General features: G+C 32.4%; 1 protein-coding gene across 1 annotated transcript; it reads right to left on the bottom strand.

Moving 5' to 3' along the window:
- Window positions 1-588: 588 nt before the first annotated feature.
- On the bottom strand, window positions 589-20,289 carry LOC127707811 (RYamide receptor-like). The gene is made up of 2 exons (XM_052212562.1): window positions 19,341-20,289; window positions 589-1,062 (listed from the first exon to the last, which is right to left on the bottom strand). Exons 1-2 carry the CDS (start codon window positions 20,103-20,105, stop codon window positions 640-642), a joined length of 1,188 nt encoding a protein of 395 aa, XP_052068522.1. The 5' UTR covers window positions 20,106-20,289; the 3' UTR covers window positions 589-639.
- Window positions 20,290-20,995: the final 706 nt, after the last annotated feature.

Below are 20,995 nucleotides of genomic sequence, written 5' to 3'. Positions count from 1 at the left end.
GTCCGTCACTAGCAAATGCATACATTTGTAAGAAAGATTGACAATAAAAAACTATTCGAATTATGTTGGGTATTAATACTGAATAAACTAAATAATGTAATTGTAAACAAAGGTCTTCTTAAAATGAAGTCTGAGCGTCGGATGTCTCATTAACGTATACAATCAACAACTCCTTGCATTGATTTTGGATTAAATAAAAGAAGCATAGCAAATGCATACGCACAGGATCACACAGCCTGCGTCAACAAAACATGAGACGACCTACTTACATGAATAAATAGTTATCAAATGTACCAGACTTATAATTTGTTACGACAGACGCGCGTTTCGGCTACATAAGACTCATCAGTGACGCTCAGATAAAAAAAGTTAGAAAGCCAAACAAGTATAAAATTGACAAATAAGGGGTACGAGATGCATTTACTATAAAAACGTACAATTATTTCATTGTCATGATATGTGACTCTGAAATACATTCTTCAATTATTTGGATTTGTTTTCCTTTATTTTTGTCGGAAGAACTGCTACATGTGATAGTTCAATTCTTTAAGTGAGAACAGGACGGCATCGCTATGAATGTATAATATATAAACATCATATATCTTTTATTTACATCTAAGTGCTACAAAACTAGTTTTATTATTGAATGCCTTTTTCTTTTATAGCAGTATAGTCACAGTATGATCTTTTGGAATTTGAAGATGAACGTTTTGATGAATTAAATCTTCTTGAAGATCCACTATTTCCATTCATAGATGTGAGCATTGTATCTTGGCGCCGCAGTCGTTCAAGTTCCAGTCTATCTTGACAATCTATCACTCCACATGTAAAACAACTGAAAACTCTCAAAAAGCCATTCCGGAATTTGGCGTTCATCCAGCAATAAATGAAAGGGTTATACATACAGTTACTCATTGCAAGCCAATGGCTTCCCATCCAAATATAATTCATGCCTCGAATATTATATATTCTAATGTCTATGGCTCCGACAAAGTTGATAATGTTCAGGGGAAGCCAACAAATGGCATAAATCACAACAACAGTAATCATCATCTTTATAATCTGAAAATATATTATGAAATTCTTAAAAAAATGCAAATCAAACACTTCATTGTAGGATTGGGGAAATACATTATTCAGCCATAGATGTAACGTCATTCAAATCCTGGCAAACATAATTATATAAGCTAATAAAGGAACGAATGCAAACATTTGATGTTACTTTAATTAGGAAACAGCTCCAATAAAGCAAAATCCATAAATAAAGTAGTATTTGAAGTTTATGGCAAAACTATCATTCAGCAGATTTTTTTAATTCGGTAATTTTTATTTAGAACAGTTATACAAGATGTAGTTATAATTGAAAATGATAGATCACGAATATCAAACAGGATGCTAATCGCTTATTCAACAATCTTAATCGGATGCAAACGCTATAAACCAATAGCTTGATTTATTATTTACCAAATGGTAGCTTTAAGCGTTCAATCCATTCCTAACTTTTTTTATCAGCAGAACAAATTAAGTTGTTGAATCGCATTAATCCTAAATGATTTCCATTTAATCAAACATTATTTCTGCTTCCTTATGTAACATTGTTGCTAAAACAGAACAGAAGGGGTTATTTTGCTCAACATTTTATAAGATTAAGAACGTCTAAGTGCTCGAAGTAATCAAACAAAATACAAAATTAATGTTTTAGCTGAGATAGTTATTTGGGATTTGTATAGACTGGTAATGCTTTTTAAGGAGCTTAGCGTGACAAACATGCAAATACACGATAGATAAGAGCATGAAATGTCTGTTGTCTGAAATTTATAGGTTAGTATTTATATACAGGTACTATATTGCCTACGAGTAACAATAAAAATATAAATAAAAAGAATACTCTTTAAGTCTAGAATGTATCCTTAACATGCTAGAACTACTTTCTTGCACTTGCAAATTAATAAAGTCCCCTCAGCTGGAATTCAACTCAAGATGTTAAGACATGAACGAAAACACTGCCTGCATTGTGTCAAGCTCTCAATTCTACTCAGGTTGGCTAGATTTCCAGAGATATAGCTTCCGTTATTTGGGTGATGTCTTTTCGTGTCGGCGTAATTTAGGGTAGTAAGAATGGTAACACAGTAAGAGCAAAAACAATTTTAACATTGATGGGTGAATTTCAGACGTAAAAGTATTATGTGAAGCGTTACCTAGATTACCTGAAGAAAAATAATTGTCACACTAAAAATATATAATGAGACTCTGTACATTGAAAGGAAATTTGAAAGTTTTAAATTTAAGAGTTGTACTATATGTTGATTTAATAGTACTTTTTCAATAAAGTACAAGTAATCTGACGCATTCCTGGTTCCATCGTTAAAAAACAATGTTGTGATAAGTTAACAATATTCTTACAATGAAGTCAAATTAAAGATTTTTAATGTTATGACGTCATGATATGCGCCTTTTTCATGAAAACAAATAAATTTTATGCAGTTTTCCATTCGTATTTTCTTTGAGGAAACAACATGCGCAATTACGAAACAACAAAATCTTTTTAAAAGAAACTATTAAAGTTATATAAACACAATATAACTAAAAATAAAATTGTTTCTTGGGTGATCACGTACTATTCCAATTGTTTTTTACAGATTATACTGTCGAAATCGTAGCTAATATAGCTTTATAAATTATAGTAACAGTCAATAACATTAGGTATACTCATGTTTCTCCACCAATTCGACAATAAATGTCTCATAGTGATGCTCGAGGTTAAAATAATTGAAAATCCCAAAATTTATTAAAAAGATGAAGAGCTTATAAACCAAAAAGGACAAAAAGTATAGCCAAAGCTGAGTGCGTATCTACAACAAATAGCTCATAGTCCAGGAAAGAAGTAAATATATTTATTATAGAACAAAACTATTTATTACGATGCAACTACGGCCAACCATTGAACAGGTTTATTTTCACGTTTATCAGTGATATGAAGATGTGCAGGGTTATACGTTTTTGTGCAATGCCACAAAATATGTATAAATGATTTAAATTAAAAAAAACTGAAAGAAACATTTTCGAATTTTGAACTAGATTCTGCAAAACATGTTACGCAAAGTTAAGGTCCGATTGGTTTTTAGAATAAAATGACAATAAAAAACGAATATTGAATAATTAAATACATAAGCAATTATTTAATAAAGGTGTATTCAAAATACAAAAGACCAATTCGAGCTTTTTGCGACTCGTCAAGTATATTGACCAAGACATGCCGTATTCAAAGTGGACAATCTCAAACTTAGGTCCACTTCAACGTTCAGAAGATCACAATTTCACACCTTTGACCGACTTTAAATTGATCTGGATCAGCTCAAAGTCTCCCTAGAAGCAATAGACATTGTTTCACTATTTAAGCAAATCTTGGTCTATCCGAGTGTTTCATGTCCGTAACATGCATCGCCAACGCGAAATTGGACTCAGAAGACCTTATGTTGATAATTATATGTTAGATTGTTCACAAAATGTTGTCAATATAACGGAAAACAGACAAGTGGAAGGTTTAACTACATGTAGCTATGCAACCAGTTTCAACCCTCCATTTTTATCGGAAAAGACCACTACTATTTAAGGAATTTGACAGTTGTTTTCTAGTCGTTTCATTGGTTGATATAATTGAACGCTGGTCAGTTTTCATGAACTTCACCTTCTTTAAATTTACCTTAGGGTTCGGTAATTTTGTTACTCCATTTTTAAGGCCAATTAAGGGTCTTGACTTTAAGGGACTCAAGCTAAATTTTATTCAGCGATGAGTTACGTTTTTTTTCTCCAAAGATGTGATGGATGAACCCATGTATACAGGCATTGCATGAGCATATAGGAAGTTGATAGACTTAGGGTTTGAAGCTTCACGATATGGGCAGCAATAATCTACAACCTCAAAACAAACCTATTGTGTGTCCAAAGAAAAATCTACTCGACATTATAGTCTGTATTCTGCAGTCACACATGCTCAATATAAATGCAATTGCTCGGCAGGTGGAGATGTTTCAGCAGGAAATGCCCGGCCCCAATCATCAATTATGACCATGGATTTCCTAAATCAGAATACAATAAGTGTTCTGTAATGGCCCTCAAAGTCGCCGAATTTGAATCCCATTGAACATCTTTGAGACGAAATTGATAGACGCCTCAATTATCGAACCAACTCAGTCAAGAGTTGCAACATGAATTTCAAAGGATACGCAGGTCCAAATATAATATTTTATCTGATCCTTGCTGTAAAATATCGATTTGAAGTACACAAAATGCAATTTAAAAAGAAACTATAATGCGTTTCCTTTTTTAGCAGAGAATTGTGATAAATAAGAAAATCATATTCAGGATTTAACAAAACACACACACACACACACACAGTATCATTCGATGCTCTTCAACTTTGAACTCTACTTTGCTTTTTAACGATTTTAATTCGAGCGTCATAACTGAGTCTTTTATAGACGAAACGCGCGTCTGGCGTACCCAAATATAAGTTTGGTATCTTCGATGAGTGTTCTTATAACATTTACCACTAAGTCCAACTATTAATCCAAAATGAATGATTTGAAGAACAAGTAACAAACTTGTTTGCTTTATAGATAATATTACCATGACAATGGGTTACAAATATCAATTTTTATTATTTCCTTAACACAAGTATTCTTTCTTCTTAACTTCAGAACAGATTGAAGAATAAGTCCAACTTTGTTCCATAAATAAAAGAATGGCCAACGTGAAGATTTGATATACACACTAAATCTTTGACATATGATAATTGAATGCAACAGCTCAAAATCTATTATTGGTTATATGTGATGCATAGAAATATCTTTCACTGCAACTTTAAGAAACAATCCAGACGAATAGTTTTAAGATAAGATTTAAAATTTCAAGAGAAAGGGGAAGCAGAACATATAAACAAATGTATTTTGAAGTACTTTTAAAAGTGCCGTGAAATTTATTGATTTTGCAATAGACAACATAATTTTTGATATTATAAATAAGACCGTTTGAAATAACTTATTTTGATTTTTAAAAACTAACAACAAAAGCAGGTATGACTTATTTCAGGGAGGGGTAAATCATGCATTGTAAAATCAAACAAAACGTGCAGTGATGCTAAATCGTTTATTGTAAACATATTTGTTACGTTTAATGTACACGTTTTTCAACATAAGTTGGCATTTTTATGGAAGTCAAATGTGCTCCTTTTCTTTTCGGTTGACTTGTTTTATTCGCATGAGACAAACTTTATAATGGAGGTCCTCATGCTCCGCTATATAGATGATTTCCTCTTACTAAATAATTCAATGTATGGTGACTTTGCTGGTCCCATCTATACAATAGAAATTCAAATCTCGACTTCGATCTAAAAACTGACAATGACGGTCAGTGGAAAAATAAACTTAAAAACAAAGGAAATGATTTTAATTCTCCCATTTTGGAGATGATTACGCATGTGCTCAGTATTTTCATTGATTATATAAAATTTCACGTAAAAAGGGGACTGACAACGGCTGATTTGGCCCGCAAAAGAAAATTATTCTTTAACCGGTTAAAGGTAAAACTTTCTCTGTGATATGACATTAAAAAGAGCAGTTTACTATTGCATCGCATGCTATTTATTATTTATATTTATATCGGATTCTTATGACTATCGGCAATGTCAATTAGACTGCGTTTTATCCTAAAATGTTGATATTGTTTACGATTCTCTGAAGTTTATGTTTTAGATTGTACTTGCTAAACACGTTTTTGTATATCATAAATCAAATTTAAAATTTTGAGGAAAATTGGTGGACATGAATTTGGCAGCTACTAAACCATTAACATAGTGTTCTCTTGTTGCTATTTATTTAGCATTTGACAAATGGCGTTACTGTTCTGCTGCAATAAACATCAAATAAAATGATATATAAATGTGTGTGTGTGTGCCGGAGAGTGTTTAATACAAGTTAAAACAAAGTTAAGAACCGCATATAAAATTCAAGGTCAAATTATACTTTTCATTATAGGAATCTCTCGAGTGTTTGTTTGTACAAAATACTAGTTATTCCGGTTCTTTGATAATAATCATTGGTCTTTATTAAAATTGACATATTTGTATCATTTGTTATCCTCGGTTCTTTTCTACAGTAATGATAGTGATTACTGGAACAGTATTCAATACAGAAGTTGACAAACTAATTTCACATGGAATAAAAGAATCATCTAACATAGACTAAAGGGAAGTTATGTGTATAATGTTCTCGTCAGTTTTATTATTTTCTTGTCATATCTGATCCCAAAGTCGCAAACAACACCATATATGTAAAGTAATGACATTCACCGTAAAACCTACATTATTTTGCGGTTCAAACTAAAGTTAGAAAACGATGGGTATGAATATAAATAAGAAGATGTGGTATGAGTGCCAATGAGACAACTCTCGATCCAAGTTACAATGTATAAAAAGTTAACAATTATAGGTCAGATTGATGATGCTTTCGTCATCTCAGACATTTTTTAAAAGAAAACAACGTTGATATTGCAAAATATAGTTTAACAGTTGACTTTATACACGTTGTCATAAGGAAAACAGCATTAGAAATATTGCATAGGCGTGTTTGGTGTATTAAACTTTTTTGAAGTGTAAAAACTCATTGGATGTTTTCAATAAGTAACGTGTTTTGATGGCTCTTTCATATCAATACGCTTCCACACATTCTTCTCAAACAGGTTTTCTAATTTTATCAAATGGTCATTCGAGTAATCGGTTTGCTTATTAATTTGCTGCAACTTATAAAAGCCTTCTTCTGTAATGAAAGAGACAAGTATACTAGATACACTTCAGGGAAATGTGATGAAATGATAATAGCTGTTAATGTTCTCCTTGACAACATCTAATTAAGTTTCGGCCGCAATAAGATTTATCGACAGATTGTAGGTATTCATGTGGCCACTTACTGTGCCCCTTTATTAGCAGACTCGTTCTTGTATTGTTTTGAATCATATTCTACTAAAAATTTCATTTCATGGGAAAAGTAAATAACACTTGAAGATATTTTTGCTTGAAATAATCAAGAATTTTCTAATTATCAGAAATAAAACGAAAAAACTTACTTTAAATAAAATCGAATATTAACAACAATAATTGTTTTTCTCTAGATTTGGATATAATAATTATAAAATATTTCAGTTCTGCACAGAAAACTCTTAACTATAATTTACAACAAAAGAGACAATACGTTTCATAATGTTAATTTTGCTTTTTTGCAGGATGATGTTCCTTCGGCTCCTTCTTGTGATGTGTACAGTTCCCAACTTGTTCGCTATGTCCATGTGTGTAGTGACGTTTGAGATTATAATAAACGTAATTTTTGTATGTCTTTACTAGATATGTTTTTGTCAATATTTAATTCGATTCTCACAGGAACTTAAAAAAAGCAAACTGTATGAAATATTAGTATAATTCTCTATAAAAAGAGACAGGCTAAATGGACAATGATATTGATGTACGAGTAACAATACATAATTAATAGACATAACGATACAATTACCAGTTTTCTTATTGGGGGAAATATTGGTTTTACTCGTTTTTGTAAAATTATTTCCTGGTTTTAAGTGACTTTAACAAAACTAATTGATTAAATCATGAATTCCAAAATGAACAAACATTTTTGTTAAAATATTGACGAGTGCCGATTGATGTTGTATCAATCAAAGACTTAATTCATCCTAAAAGCATTTTGCACTTCAAGCAGACAATTACTCATGTCACATTCCAGAACTATTTTCTCCATCAAACGTTTTAAGTAGAAATCTTGATTTTTGTACGGTTCAAAGATTGTACACTGATATTGTGTGCTTCAATGTTAACATTCTACAGACAAAAACTGTTTATCTAAAAATGTCATGTTTATAAGATCGTGTCTGATGACGACATTTTTCCTCATTTTAAAGGTCAGAGATGAAAAGTGTCCTTTGTCCTTTTCAGTCAGTTTTGTAGTGGATATTGCTTTAGCGGGAAAATTATGGCGATATATTTTGCGACTTTCATTTTAAAAAAAATGTTATTTAGTCGATTTGAAAAAGCTCACTACACCTTGTGTTTATGATCTGTTTTAAATAAAAAAAAATAATTTGATTTGAATGCTGTTTTCAAACATGCGCCAGGAACATTGCCAGCCAAAATGTCCTCTAAGGAGTAAAACCGGTAATTCTTTAAAAAAAATACAAAACGCATCTACTTGGAGTGTTTTAAATGCTACATGGAATAAAAAATGAATGAGACAAATAAAACTCCCCTATAAACTAGAGACGCTTAGGAATCCGAGTCTCCTACAAGTACCTGGAAAATGTTCCCCTTAACTGTGCAATAGACACCAAATTATGACAAATTAAGCTTTTGGCGGCTTTGTTTTCAATCAATATTTGAGTTCTGGTTCCCAACTGCATATTCTCCGCCTTTTTTTTACTGGCGTTTCAAAACTTTTCGCCTTGCAGTTTCAGAGCATATTTTTTTCAATTGACCAATCATACAGAATCAGATTGCTCCTGGAGCTATGTTGGTTTTTTTTTCCAAAACCATTTTGTCGAAGACATTCCACACTGACACATAATTCCTGTCAAACTAGATTATAAGTATTAGGATGGAAATGTAGTTTCCCATAGAATTGTGTATGGAATCTATATGTCCCATCAATGTCGCCATGTTTGCCACCTGATCAGGATGGTATGAAGAAAGTCTTCAAATAAATTATCCCCTAAATTGTCAAAACAATTTGCTATGTAATTTAGTAGGAAAGAATTTTATAATTGGCCAGTCAGAATCGAATATCCACGCAAATATCGCCACTAGCGTTTTTTTTTTTGTTTTTATCTGATCAAAATTAAACAAGCGAAGTTTGTAGCAAACCTGTCGTAGATCAATCCTTGCTAAATTGTGTTGAAATTAGATGACTGGTGACGGAAATGAATATGTGAAAAGTTTCCGCAAACGTCGGACGCCAGGATGATTCAGTGATGTTAATCACAAAAAAATTCACATAAATTTTGTACCGTAAAAAGTTTGTAACCTTAAATCTCTGGAATGTATAAATACACATCCAGGCCTGATCAGAGCTGACACGGGACGTTGAAAGGAAGGAGTCGGAGGATGACCCAGTTCAAGCCATCCTTTTTGACCAAATTGTAAAAACTTTTTAGAGTAGCAGTCTAAAATTCCTTCTTTCTAGTCGACTTACTTTGAAGAACTTACATATTAAAGATATTGTTAATATGTTATCGTTTTAAAAATAAATCAATGAAATATTTGCCACTGGGCTTTACCAATGTTTGAAATAACAACAACAAATTAATCAACAAAAAGACCAGGTGCGCTATGAATGAACACATCTGCAATTATATTTTTTCAGACAAGATAAGGCGTTTAAAATAATATCAATTCGTGTCCAGTGTAATATTATTGTGTATGTGCTATCTCCTTGACGTACTTACTATAATACGATCTGTATTAACTTTCTCGATTCAGTCTTAATACAGTCGTCATAGTTCTAATCACTGGCAAAATCGAGGAGACAGGCAGGACATGAATATTACATTCATAACTTCAAAGAATTCATCAAAGATACGGACATGAATATTACATTCATAACTTGAAAGAACTCAACAAAGATATTTCTATTTCTTATCACAATAGTTGATTTTTATAGACCTCGGACACTTAGCCTTCAATATCTGCAATATATATTTAAAGCTACAAAAGGAATACATGTTGAAAAACAGCTTAAAATTGAAAATCAACAAGTATGTAGGAATAATCTTACACTAGTTTTACATTAACTTTGTTGAATGCTTTTGCAAATGTATAGTGGTTATCGATACAATTACAAAGAATATACAGCTAAAATCATCACTAAGAGTAGTCTTGGTATGATAGTCAGATAATAGAATTAAACAGTTAAGCAACGTCGTCAACACCCGGAAATCATATATACATCATGTTTTGGTTTTCCAGTGTATTGCTGACCGACTATTTGAGCCAGTATTGCCCCAATTATTCAGTCTGTAGGATATATATTTATGTTCATCCAAACTGACGCTTCTTCCTGTAATCAATCTTATTAACGCCAATTATTCCAACACGATATACACCTAGACAAAATTGGGAATGCACACTTTTATTTATTTGCCAATAAAGTAATTACTATTGAATGCCGTACTAATCTGTGCAACAGGTCGGTCAACAAAATTCAATATCCTCTAGTAAGTTGACATTAGGATAAATGTTATGGTTATATTGACTGACCGTTTGTAGTTATCTGTACAATTATTCTTGGTCGTTTATCATTTAATTACGTCTATCAGGTTCGCGGATGTTAATAACAAATAGCGAGGTAAACCTTTACGATAAACAGAAATTGACGGACTTGTACAAAAATACTATTCAATGGCTGGGACTATTATACTAATATATACTAGTATAATAGTCCCAGCCAATGGACAGTCTGAAAAATAGGATTAAATCACAATTTGTCTTTATTAGGAAGTCCCGTCTGTTTATCATTTATACTCCAAAGGATTGACTATGGGTATAGAAATATGGTCTCTCGACCTCTGTCTGGAATTAAAACCCATGCTAAAAGGCAGGCGTCCTATTGGTTTAACTAGTAACATGTACGCAATTATGAAAGATCGGAATTCGGACGTGTAATTCAATGCCTCGGGTAAAGATAGTGCCTTTGCATTTGCCTATTGCTATCTAATTTGTTTTACCCTTAATTAACCGACATGCCATCGTTTTGCAATCCTGTTGGACCCAATTTGTATTACCTATTTAATGGATTTGTTTGTTCTCGTCTAAAACATTATGAAGACCTCATTTTGCCATGCTTAGTTTAAAATTTAGTTCCTTAAATAAATCAGGGTGTCCAGCGAAAAGACTTTAATTAATGACAAAACCAATTTTAGATAGATGAAATATAAGAGCATGTAGTTTTTATAGCTACTACAACAACATCAACTTGTCAATGAATACATTTTTGTTAAAACTTGAAAAAACTGCTATGGATATCGATCATAAACGTACGATGCCGACTTATGACAGGTGTTTCTCAGCACTTCGGGTACGCTAAATCGACCCACAAAAAATATTTTTCGTTTATAATATACTAGTATAATAGTCCCAGCCAATGGACAGTCTGAAAAATAGGATTAAATCACAATTTGTCTTTATTAGGAAGTCCCGTCTGTTTATCATTTATACTCCAAAGGATTGACTATGGGTATAGAAATATGGTCTCTCGACCTCTGTCTGGAATTAAAACCCATGCTAAAAGGCAGGCGTCCGATTGGTTTAACTAGTAACATGTACGCAATTATGAAAGATCGGAATTCGGACGTGTAATTCAATGCCTCGGGTAAAGATAGTGCCTTTGCATTTGCCTATTGCTATCTAATTTGTTTTACCCTTAATTAACCGACATGCCATCGTTTTGCAATCCTGTTGGACCCAATTTGTATTACCTATTTAATGGATTTGTTTGTTCTCGTCTAAAACATTATGAAGACCTCATTTTGCCATGCTTAGTTTAAAATTTAGTTCCTTAAATAAATCAGGGTGTCCAGCGAAAAGACTTTAATTAATGACAAAACCAATTTTAGATAGATGAAATATAAGAGCATGTAGTTTTTATAGCTACTACAACAACATCAACTTGTCAATGAATACATTTTTGTTAAAACTTGAAAAAACTGCTATGGATATCGATCATAAACGTACGATGCCGACTTATGACAGGTGTTTCTCAGCACTTCGGGTACGCTAAATCGACCCACAAAAAATATTTTTCGTTTATAGATAGCTTTGATAGGAAGTTGAATAATATTTTTACTGCAATTTGCTGCAAATTTACATGCAAGAAGATACATTGAAAAAAAAGTATTGAAATTTGCATACAGTTGTTTTAGCATATTATCATTACCAAAGGCTTCGCAAACTGAACGAAGAGGTCATCGATCACCTAAATCAGTTGAAACTTATTTTTAACTCATTATCAGGTTTTCTTCTTATTGATAAAATTGAGAATGGAAATGGGGAATGTGTCATAGAGACAACAACCCGACCATAGAGCAGACAATATGCAGCCGAAGGCCACCAATGGGTCTTCAATGCAGCGAGAAACTCCCGCACCCGAAGGCGTCCTTCAGCTGGCCCCTAAACAAATATGTATACTAGTTCAGTGATAATGGACGTCATACTAAACTCCAAATTATACACAGGAAACTAAAATTAAAAATGATACAAGACTAACAAAGGCCAGAGGCTCCTGACTTGGGACAGGCGCAAAAATGCGGCGGGGTTAAACATGTTTTTTGAGATCTCAACCCTCCCCCTATACCTCTAGCCAATGTAGAAAAAACAAACGCACAACAGTACGTACAGTAAAACTCAGTATAAGAGAAGTCCGAGTCCGATGTCAGAATAGGAAACAAAAGAAAATAAACAAAATGACAATAATACATAAATAACAACAGACTACTAGCAGTTACTGACATGCCAGCTCCAGACCTCAATTAAACTGATTAAAAGATTATGTCTTCATCATATGAATATCAGGCACAATCCCTCCTGTTAGGGGTTTAGTATTATACCGTCATAAAATATATGAGAAGAACATAACCCGTGTCATGATACTACAAAATATAAAGAATTTCGTCGAGTGAAGACAAGGATCGAGTTCAAAGGGTCTTCATATTGTGTCGAGCAGCTGAAATTTTAAAATATCAATAATTATATCCGCATATCAAAGTTCTCCTCATCCGACTATGATTAAAAAACACAGCTTTCCTTGTAGTGCATGCAATTGTCTATCGTTTTTCGGTCGTATAGTATTGGTTAGTTATTAATGTGTGTTGTTAGATTACCATCCAATTTGTCGCTTTTTAACATTTCTTAGTTATCATCATTATTTTTCATTCATACCTGATCTGTTGAGTAAAGGTATTGCTGAAATCAACATTATTGCTTTTCAGGAATGTATATACTACGTACTATAGTTCAATGGAAATCACATGTACTTGTATGTGTAGCCTATTAACTTTGTTTGTACATTTTTTGTGGTCTAAAATAATATACCGCATCATTTATCAATTCTGTTATACATAGATCATACATTCCCGAGTAATAAAACCTGACACAAGTGTATTATGTATTCACGTCAACTATTTATTATTACATCATTTTAGGGTAATGTTTATTATTATAGGCAGCTTTCAATGCATAACAACGTTTTGCCGTTCACCACAGTCTAACAAGAACGGTTACGTTTATAGGTCATCTCAGTGAGGTCAAGGTGGTATGAGCATACATGTATAAAAATAAACTATTTTTTCTGTATTCGAGCTATGTTTTGATAACTGAAAAGGGAAACTGAATTCTAGAAAAGCGACCAAATTCCCTTAATTTCTATACCAATTGCCTGGTACATGTAATACGTGATGTATACATGCAGTGTGTTTCAAAAATATCGCTTACAATAAGTGTTTTTAATGTTTTCAAAACATTTAATTTCAATTCATAGCGAATATAACAAGGATTTTCAGAAAATGTTAAATGTTTTTGTGTGGCAGTTTTTGTCATTCCTCGAGCAGATGACAATAACAACTGTTTTACGGGATGAAATGATTATAGATTAGCAACTACCATTGTGATATCGTATTTATGTTGGATTTCGCTTGTTGTATTTATTAATACAATGTTTTATTTGAAAATGGTCCTAATGTATAAATATAGGGATGTATAAAAGCGCAGAAAAGTTAGGAACAATTGTTAATACCAAAAGGAACTTAAAAAAAATAGCCCAATTAATTTAAGGTCATGTTTGCCTGGTGAAATTGAAAACTTAGTTTCTTAGCATTTTCTTTATTTACGAACGGGGATTGTATCAAATAAATCATGTCAGTATCCAAGCACGGACTACAGAGCCGATGATACCCTCGAGGTCTATTAATCAAGCATCAGTGGTATTGATCCAGTGCTAGTAAATGATGAAAATAATGCTTAAAAAAGTTTGTGCGTCCGAAGCGCTTTTCTTGGTTTACCTATTTTAGGAACGCTCACACCAATGTATACTTGGATTATATGCACAAAAAGACACTGTAATAAATTTTACATGACTTGGGTATTAATGGCCACACAGAAGGGTTTTAACGGTGTTCGCTAGTCTTGGTTTTAATATGTTGTCAGATATTCCGGAAATCCTCTGGTTAAAAGAAAACTTTGAAAATCTTATAAAATCCTTGTTACTTTTTCATAGTTTTTGAATGAAAAAGGTGTCAATGTTAATTATATGTAAAAACTAGAGAGAATCATTTCCCGAAAAAAATTTAATGCTTATATCTCAAAAACAAGGACACAGATTTTGATTTTTGTTCTGCTTAATAGTTCCGTTATATATTCATAAACTATCAATGATCTACAACAGTCTTTCAAAAATTTCTGTGTCATTTGGTCTCTTGTGGAGAGTTGTCTCATTGGCAATCATACCACATCTTCTTTTTTATATATCAAAAAGCCCGTTATTTTGAAACAGAGTAACGAACATCCTTAAGGTCCCAAAACAATATAAACTGCAGGGTACAATTGACTTTATTAATTCTAATTTTAAACAGATGAATTTCTCGGTCTCGTAGCGATTATTTTAGAAACAAGGTGGCCTTGATGTTTTTACCTTGTATGTTTTAATTTAACACACCTTATTACCGACATTCATTACGGCAGATATATTATTATGTTCTGTGTTCCCGATTACCATTCAAAACAATTGTTTTGCTATTGTATACAATAGATTTTATTCTGCGTTTCAGATTACCTTTGCAATACAATGGATTTGGCAATCGTGTACAGCAGATTTTAATCTGTATTACTTGTTGTATCTGCAGTAGGGAAATCCGTTTACAGAGCGTGATTTGAAAACCATGCGCATTTTGAATTTAACTATGACATAAACATGTAACAGCAATAGAATGAAAATATGACGCATAAAACTCAAGTGTTTTTATCTTTAGTCCCTTGTACTAATAGAACAGGTTCTTCTGCATTTACTTTATTGAATAATTAAAATATAAACTAAAACATAAAAAAATAAAAGTAGACAGTTTCCATTTCCACCTACTTGTTCAATTTTACTAAAAGTACAATAATTTAGCATGGAATAGATTATACGTATATCAAACGAACTAAAGAATTATCTATACTAGTATATAATAATGATGATCTTCAACCGAATTCAGATAATAAATATGTTCATATAAGATTATTCATATACAATGTCTGATCTGTGATTTTGAGAGAGAAAACGCTTAACTTTAGGAATATCTCTGTAGGACAAATAATCTGTTTAAAATAAAGTATTTGTTTTCTGTGATCTGTTTCAGCTACTAGGACTAGGAAGAAGTATATGAGAGGTTGGTGTACACACATGTTATTTTGCTAACAAAAAATATCTAAATTGATTCGGGCAACATATTCAAACAAACAAAAAACAAGATGATACCAAGAGGACAAAATGGGATAAATAAAATGTTTACTTTCTTTTATGAATAATTTAACTCATAGGGTAAAAATTATCATTCTCTATGTAAATACCATAAATTTACCGAAAACAGCAATGTTAGAAGGAAATTGGAAGTCCAAAGCTTTTGAAATCTCAATGTTCGTTTAAACATTCAAACTGTGTTTCAATTAAAGTCTGAAATAGTTGGTATTAACCTAACTATTATCTTTAAATGAATGACTGTTTTCTAATTTTGTTTTTCGTTCATTTGAAATAATCTTTTTTTTCAGTTACTGACTTAGTGTTAAATATTATAAATGAAAACTGCGACTTCAATTAATTTACACCAATAAGTAATCCCATTTACTATACATGGCTATTAACAAATTATGTTTTGACTAGAGAGTGTTATTTAACAGCGATATAATGTGTAGAGAATCGTCTGTACAAATTCCGCCCAAAAAATAAATAATGAAGATAGTGCGTTTTAAATGAGACCATATCTAGTACATTTCCCCCACTGGTTTTTAGGATAAAGGATTCTTTTAAAATGCTTTTGCTTGTTTCCTTCCTATGTCTTAATAAATACCTAAGTTCCCCAATGATGGCCATATTTGAAAGTTCGCGGAATCAGTATGTACGTTTTCAAAGACATTTAAACTACAATTGTATTTCACTATAAATTTTGAAGTTGAACAAGCTATTGATTTTATGAGACTTCTTGTACACATTATCTCAGAACTCTGTGGTAATAGACAGTTTTATCAACATTTCATTACACAATTACATATATACGGCTTTTAATCTCTATGCTGGATTTAGTAACAGTGGCAACATTAGTTCGTCAGCGTGCATTAAAAACAAAACAAAACAAAACGTCTAAACCAGGCACTCTGAGGTTGATTGTGACCAGGTTTGGTGTAAATTGGCGCAGTGGTTTAAGATGAGATTTTTGAAAATGCTTATTCATTTTCCATCATACATCTTTACGGACACCTGAGTTCCCCCTAAATGGCTTTTTTGGACAAGAGGCGTGATCACCAAATATTTTCCTCAAACTGAATTATATTTAGATAATTTCACAAAAAGTTCTTCAAATTAAGCAAGGTAATGATTTTATAAGATATTTTGAAAATATTTTATAGACTAATGCGACAATCTTGGTTGGTCATCAAGGACATCAGTATATATTATAAAACGATATTTCTACAGGACGTTTTCGACAATATTTCATTCATTTAATTTGCATCGCTTTAGATTGTCAATTATAAGCATCTGACCATAACGTTCTATTAAACTTAATAGTAACAGCGGCCATGTTACATGTAGCTGGTAGGCGAATAGTAATCTACATACATGTAGTTGTTAAACCCTACACTCTAAGGATGTTTGTAGCTAGAAATGTTCATGTAATTTCGACTAAAGAGCCTTTTTAAAAGATTTTTATGACAATATTGGTAGCCAAGTAATGAAAAAGCTTGTGTGGCTGAAAAGAAAAGAGATTTTGGTGAAAACTGGCCGATTAAATTTGGGAAAACTTAGCTTTTTATAAATAAAACTAATTTAATCACAAATTTTGAGAAACATTTTTTTCTGTTTATATTTTAATGAAAACTGGTTCGTTGGTATTATATTCTACTCTGAATTGATTCCTGGTGTCAAAAACTTTGTTTTTTTGGGGTGCGGTTAAAAGTGAACTTTTTGTTAAAATAAATCACAGTTTAGAAAATAAACTTCTTTCTGTGCTAGGATTGCAATGAAAATTAGTTTGTAAGTATACTAATATGCTATTTCAAATTGATTCCCAATGTCAAGTTCGCAGTAAAAACGTAGTTTCTGTTAAACAATCTCAAATTTTGATAAACATCTTTTTTGGCTAAATTGCAACAGAAATTGATATGTATATATATACATATAATATGTTCTGCCAAATTGATTCCAAGTGTCAAATTTTAATCAAAAACTTGGTTCTTGTTACAATATCACAAATTTTTAGAAGCATGTTTTTGTGCTACGATTAAATGAAAATTTATATAGTGGTATGAGGTGCCAAATTGGTTTTTATTTGAAAAGTTATCCTTCGACCCCAATTTTTCAAATGGCTGACATAATACATTAAAAAAAATTAAAGTCTACTAATATTTTATAAAATCCGATATTTACTAAAGACATACCCTGAATATTTCCTGGTGTCAAAATTAATGAAACTTAAAATCATATAAATTGTCTTGCTTTGTAAGTATCAGAATTCATTATCGTTTATGCGCCTTGCACAAAAAAGTGCAAACGGGGCCGTACCTAACACCTTCAATTTTCTAATTTATTGATTGGTTGATGTTTGTTCTATCGCCCAGTGCCAAATATTCCATGCATATTCAAGACGAGATCGAATCAATAATCAACAGAATAGGTAGGTAGTGCAAAGTCGTCGACCGAGATAAAGCCTGGGAATTTGGTCTCTTACAAAAGGTTATGATAGGTAGGGGCAGAAATTGTGCCATGCAATAGGCCAGCTACGGACCCCTCAGACTTGTTACAATGATTCTTTAACGTGCAGAGAGCCCGGCTCTCGCCTTACGATGCATCGGATTTTACGTTCCCACTCCGACCGGACGTGGCTGCGAATGTAGACACACCGCACAGTCATTTTGGCATGGGTTTTACTGGCGGGACGAGAGAAGTCCAGGTATGACCATGTTTTTAATATCACAATCAACCTTTGGGATTACGATGAATATACGATAAAATTTCTATTAAATACAATGGTAACTGAAGTCACAAAGTGTATTGTATATATAGTAATATTTTCACTGATTGGTCTAGTTTTGTTTGCTTAAGAGATCATGGGCAAATATTTCATGCATATTGAGGGCGAGCAGAGCAAATTAAACAATCAATCTAATATAATATAATAGATGGGCATTGTAGAGTGGTCGACCGAGATGAAGGGTAAGAAGTTAAGAATGACTCTGGAAAATGAGGATAGGACAGAAAGTATGCCATTCAGCAGACCATCTACATGTACAAACCCCTAAAAGAGATGTTACAATGGTTCCCTAAACGATGACTCGAATTCAACATCCCAATTCGAATCGGACGGGGTTGCATACTTATACATTCGGTACAACAAAACGTACACCTCTATACGGTATGTGTTTTGCTAATTGTTGAAGGCAGTACGGTGACCTATAGTTGTTAACCTCTACATCATTTGGTCTCTGGTGGACAGTGTCTCATTGGCAATTATACCACATCTTCTTATTTTTATACCTCTCTTTAGCATATGTACGAGAAATTCAAGAAAACATATGTCTACACCCCTTATCGACTCTTGATTTCAGTTCAACTACAGAAAATGAAAATAGCAGAATTCATTTTCTTTTCAAAAATCATATATAATTAACTTTTAAACGTACTTCAAAATGCATTTGCTTATCAAATATCTTTTCAGTATCATCTGAATGTGTAAATCTTATCTAAAAACTATTAGGCTGAATTGTTTCTTGATATTTAGTTATTGTAAATCTTATCTAAAAACTATTAAGCAGAATTGTTTATTGATATTTAGTTAATCATACATATCTAATGTTGGACTGTTGACCTATTGCATTTAAAAATCATCATTCAAAGATGAAAATATGTGCGTAAATTTATATCAGAAGATCTTAACTTTTGTCTTAAAAAAGGCACTACTGAAAGCTTCCAGGGTGCTTGTTTTTTGTGAAAATTTGTTTTATACAGACTCCTTTTGGAATCATTAGTATATCACTGCTGATACCTTACCTTTCGTTTAGATTCAGACATACGCTGGTCCCTTGATGACATGGCCTCGCCAGGAGTTTTGACAGCCCACATTACATAGCTTATCCGTCCGTAAGTTACGATCAAAATTACCAACGGATTTATGTATTGCAAAAAGAACAGTACTCCATTGTAAGTAAGTTTTGCACCTTCAGTCTCCCAAAGGATTTCTTCACAAAATGCAGGAGCTGTTGATGTATTTACATATTTTTGTGACCGTGACGTCACCGCTGTAGGAATGGGAATTAAAAATGATACAACCCAAATGCTAGCAATAACTATGAATGCTTGCTTTTTCGTAAGTTTCCTTCGAAGTGGGTATATAATTGCAATATACCTATCTAAGCTTATTGCAACAAGTGTAAATGAGCTCAAAAATACCGAAACTACTTGTAAATACGTCACAACTGGACACAAAATGTTTCCAAATGGCCAATAGTTAAATACAAGATTGGCAAGAAATGTAAACGGAATACAAAATATTGCCATCAAAATATCACTGAGTGCTAAACTGACAATAAAAAAGTTCATCACTGTCCTCATCCTCCGGGCTCGGAATACAATGTAGCAAACGATACTATTTCCACCAACAGCAAGAATAATGATAATTGAATACATAGATATTGTAATAGCCTTTAAGTATGTTGGTGACTTCAGAGGACTGTGTCCTGGTGGCAATTCCGTCGGAAATGTGCCGTTGTCCGTTGCCAGTGGCATAAGAGATGTATCAAAGGATTCGGCACTCATACTTTCAGAAATCACTATCCAAATAAACTTGATTATGAAGTATTCCAGTATTTACAAGTTATTTTTCAAAACACCAATCCCTCGTGCTTTTTCCAATACTGATATGAGCACAGAAGCGGACAAAATATAAAGTTGATTGAACATTATCTGTTTCACTAAAAGTCTCTGGGTTGTCTTATATAATATATATTAGCTCCTGAAAAAAATATAATAATTAATAACATTATATTAAATGCGGGTTTTTACGCGTAAATAATTTATCAAAAGCATCCGTTCATTCAGAAATGCTTTGCTTTACCTCTCATACATAAACATCTCTGTATTATATCTTTTCATAACTGACTCTTTGTGATAGAAACTAATAGAGAATCATTGAACATCTATCTAGGCTTAAGAGAATACAAGATTAAGCTACTTAATCTACAGTCAGTGGTACAGTAATTAATGCTGATATCTTAATCAAATCAGTATCTCCAATCATACAGTCTACATCCATAAACAATTGTTGATGATAATATATAATACCAGATAATAGTGATCGATGTAAGGCAAGGTTACTGGTTTCCTGCATTATTAGTTACAGAGAGCTCCGCCATAAAGGATTGATATGACAACTTCAATGACATCCTGAAATTTGGACATTACTTCATAAAGCTTTTAAATATAGCAAAAAGGATCCTATGGTATCAAAGAAAGCATGAAAAGTGGTTTATTTCAATTACGCCAAAAACCGTTAGACAAATGGTTTAATGTCTTTTAACTTCCTGTTGATTGTATTGATAACTTCCTTGATAGTAATGTGTGGATTTCGGAAGCGTTAGCCTGCTTGATGATTACTGAAAACATTGTAGACTGCGCTAATTGTTGCTCCTATTAAATTCAATTGATTC

The sequence above is a fragment of the Mytilus californianus genome, unplaced genomic scaffold, assembly GCF_021869535.1.
Source record: "Mytilus californianus isolate M0D057914Y unplaced genomic scaffold, xbMytCali1.0.p SCAF_7, whole genome shotgun sequence".
NCBI lineage: Eukaryota > Metazoa > Mollusca > Bivalvia > Mytilida > Mytilidae > Mytilus > Mytilus californianus.
Note: the sequence above shows the minus strand (reverse complement) of the source record. Positions and strands in the feature narration are given on the sequence as shown.

What these genes read in the sequence shown, in the direction of transcription:
- LOC127707811 (XM_052212562.1), bottom strand. Translation starts at nt 20,105, where the DNA reads ATGAGTGCCGAATCCTTTGATACATCTCTTATGCCACTGGCAACGGAC. An exon ending in TGTCTGAATCTAAACGAAAG is followed by an intron (nt 1,063 to 19,340) that starts GTAAGGTATCAG and finishes ATATATTTTCAG; the next exon opens with ATTATAAAGATGATGATTAC.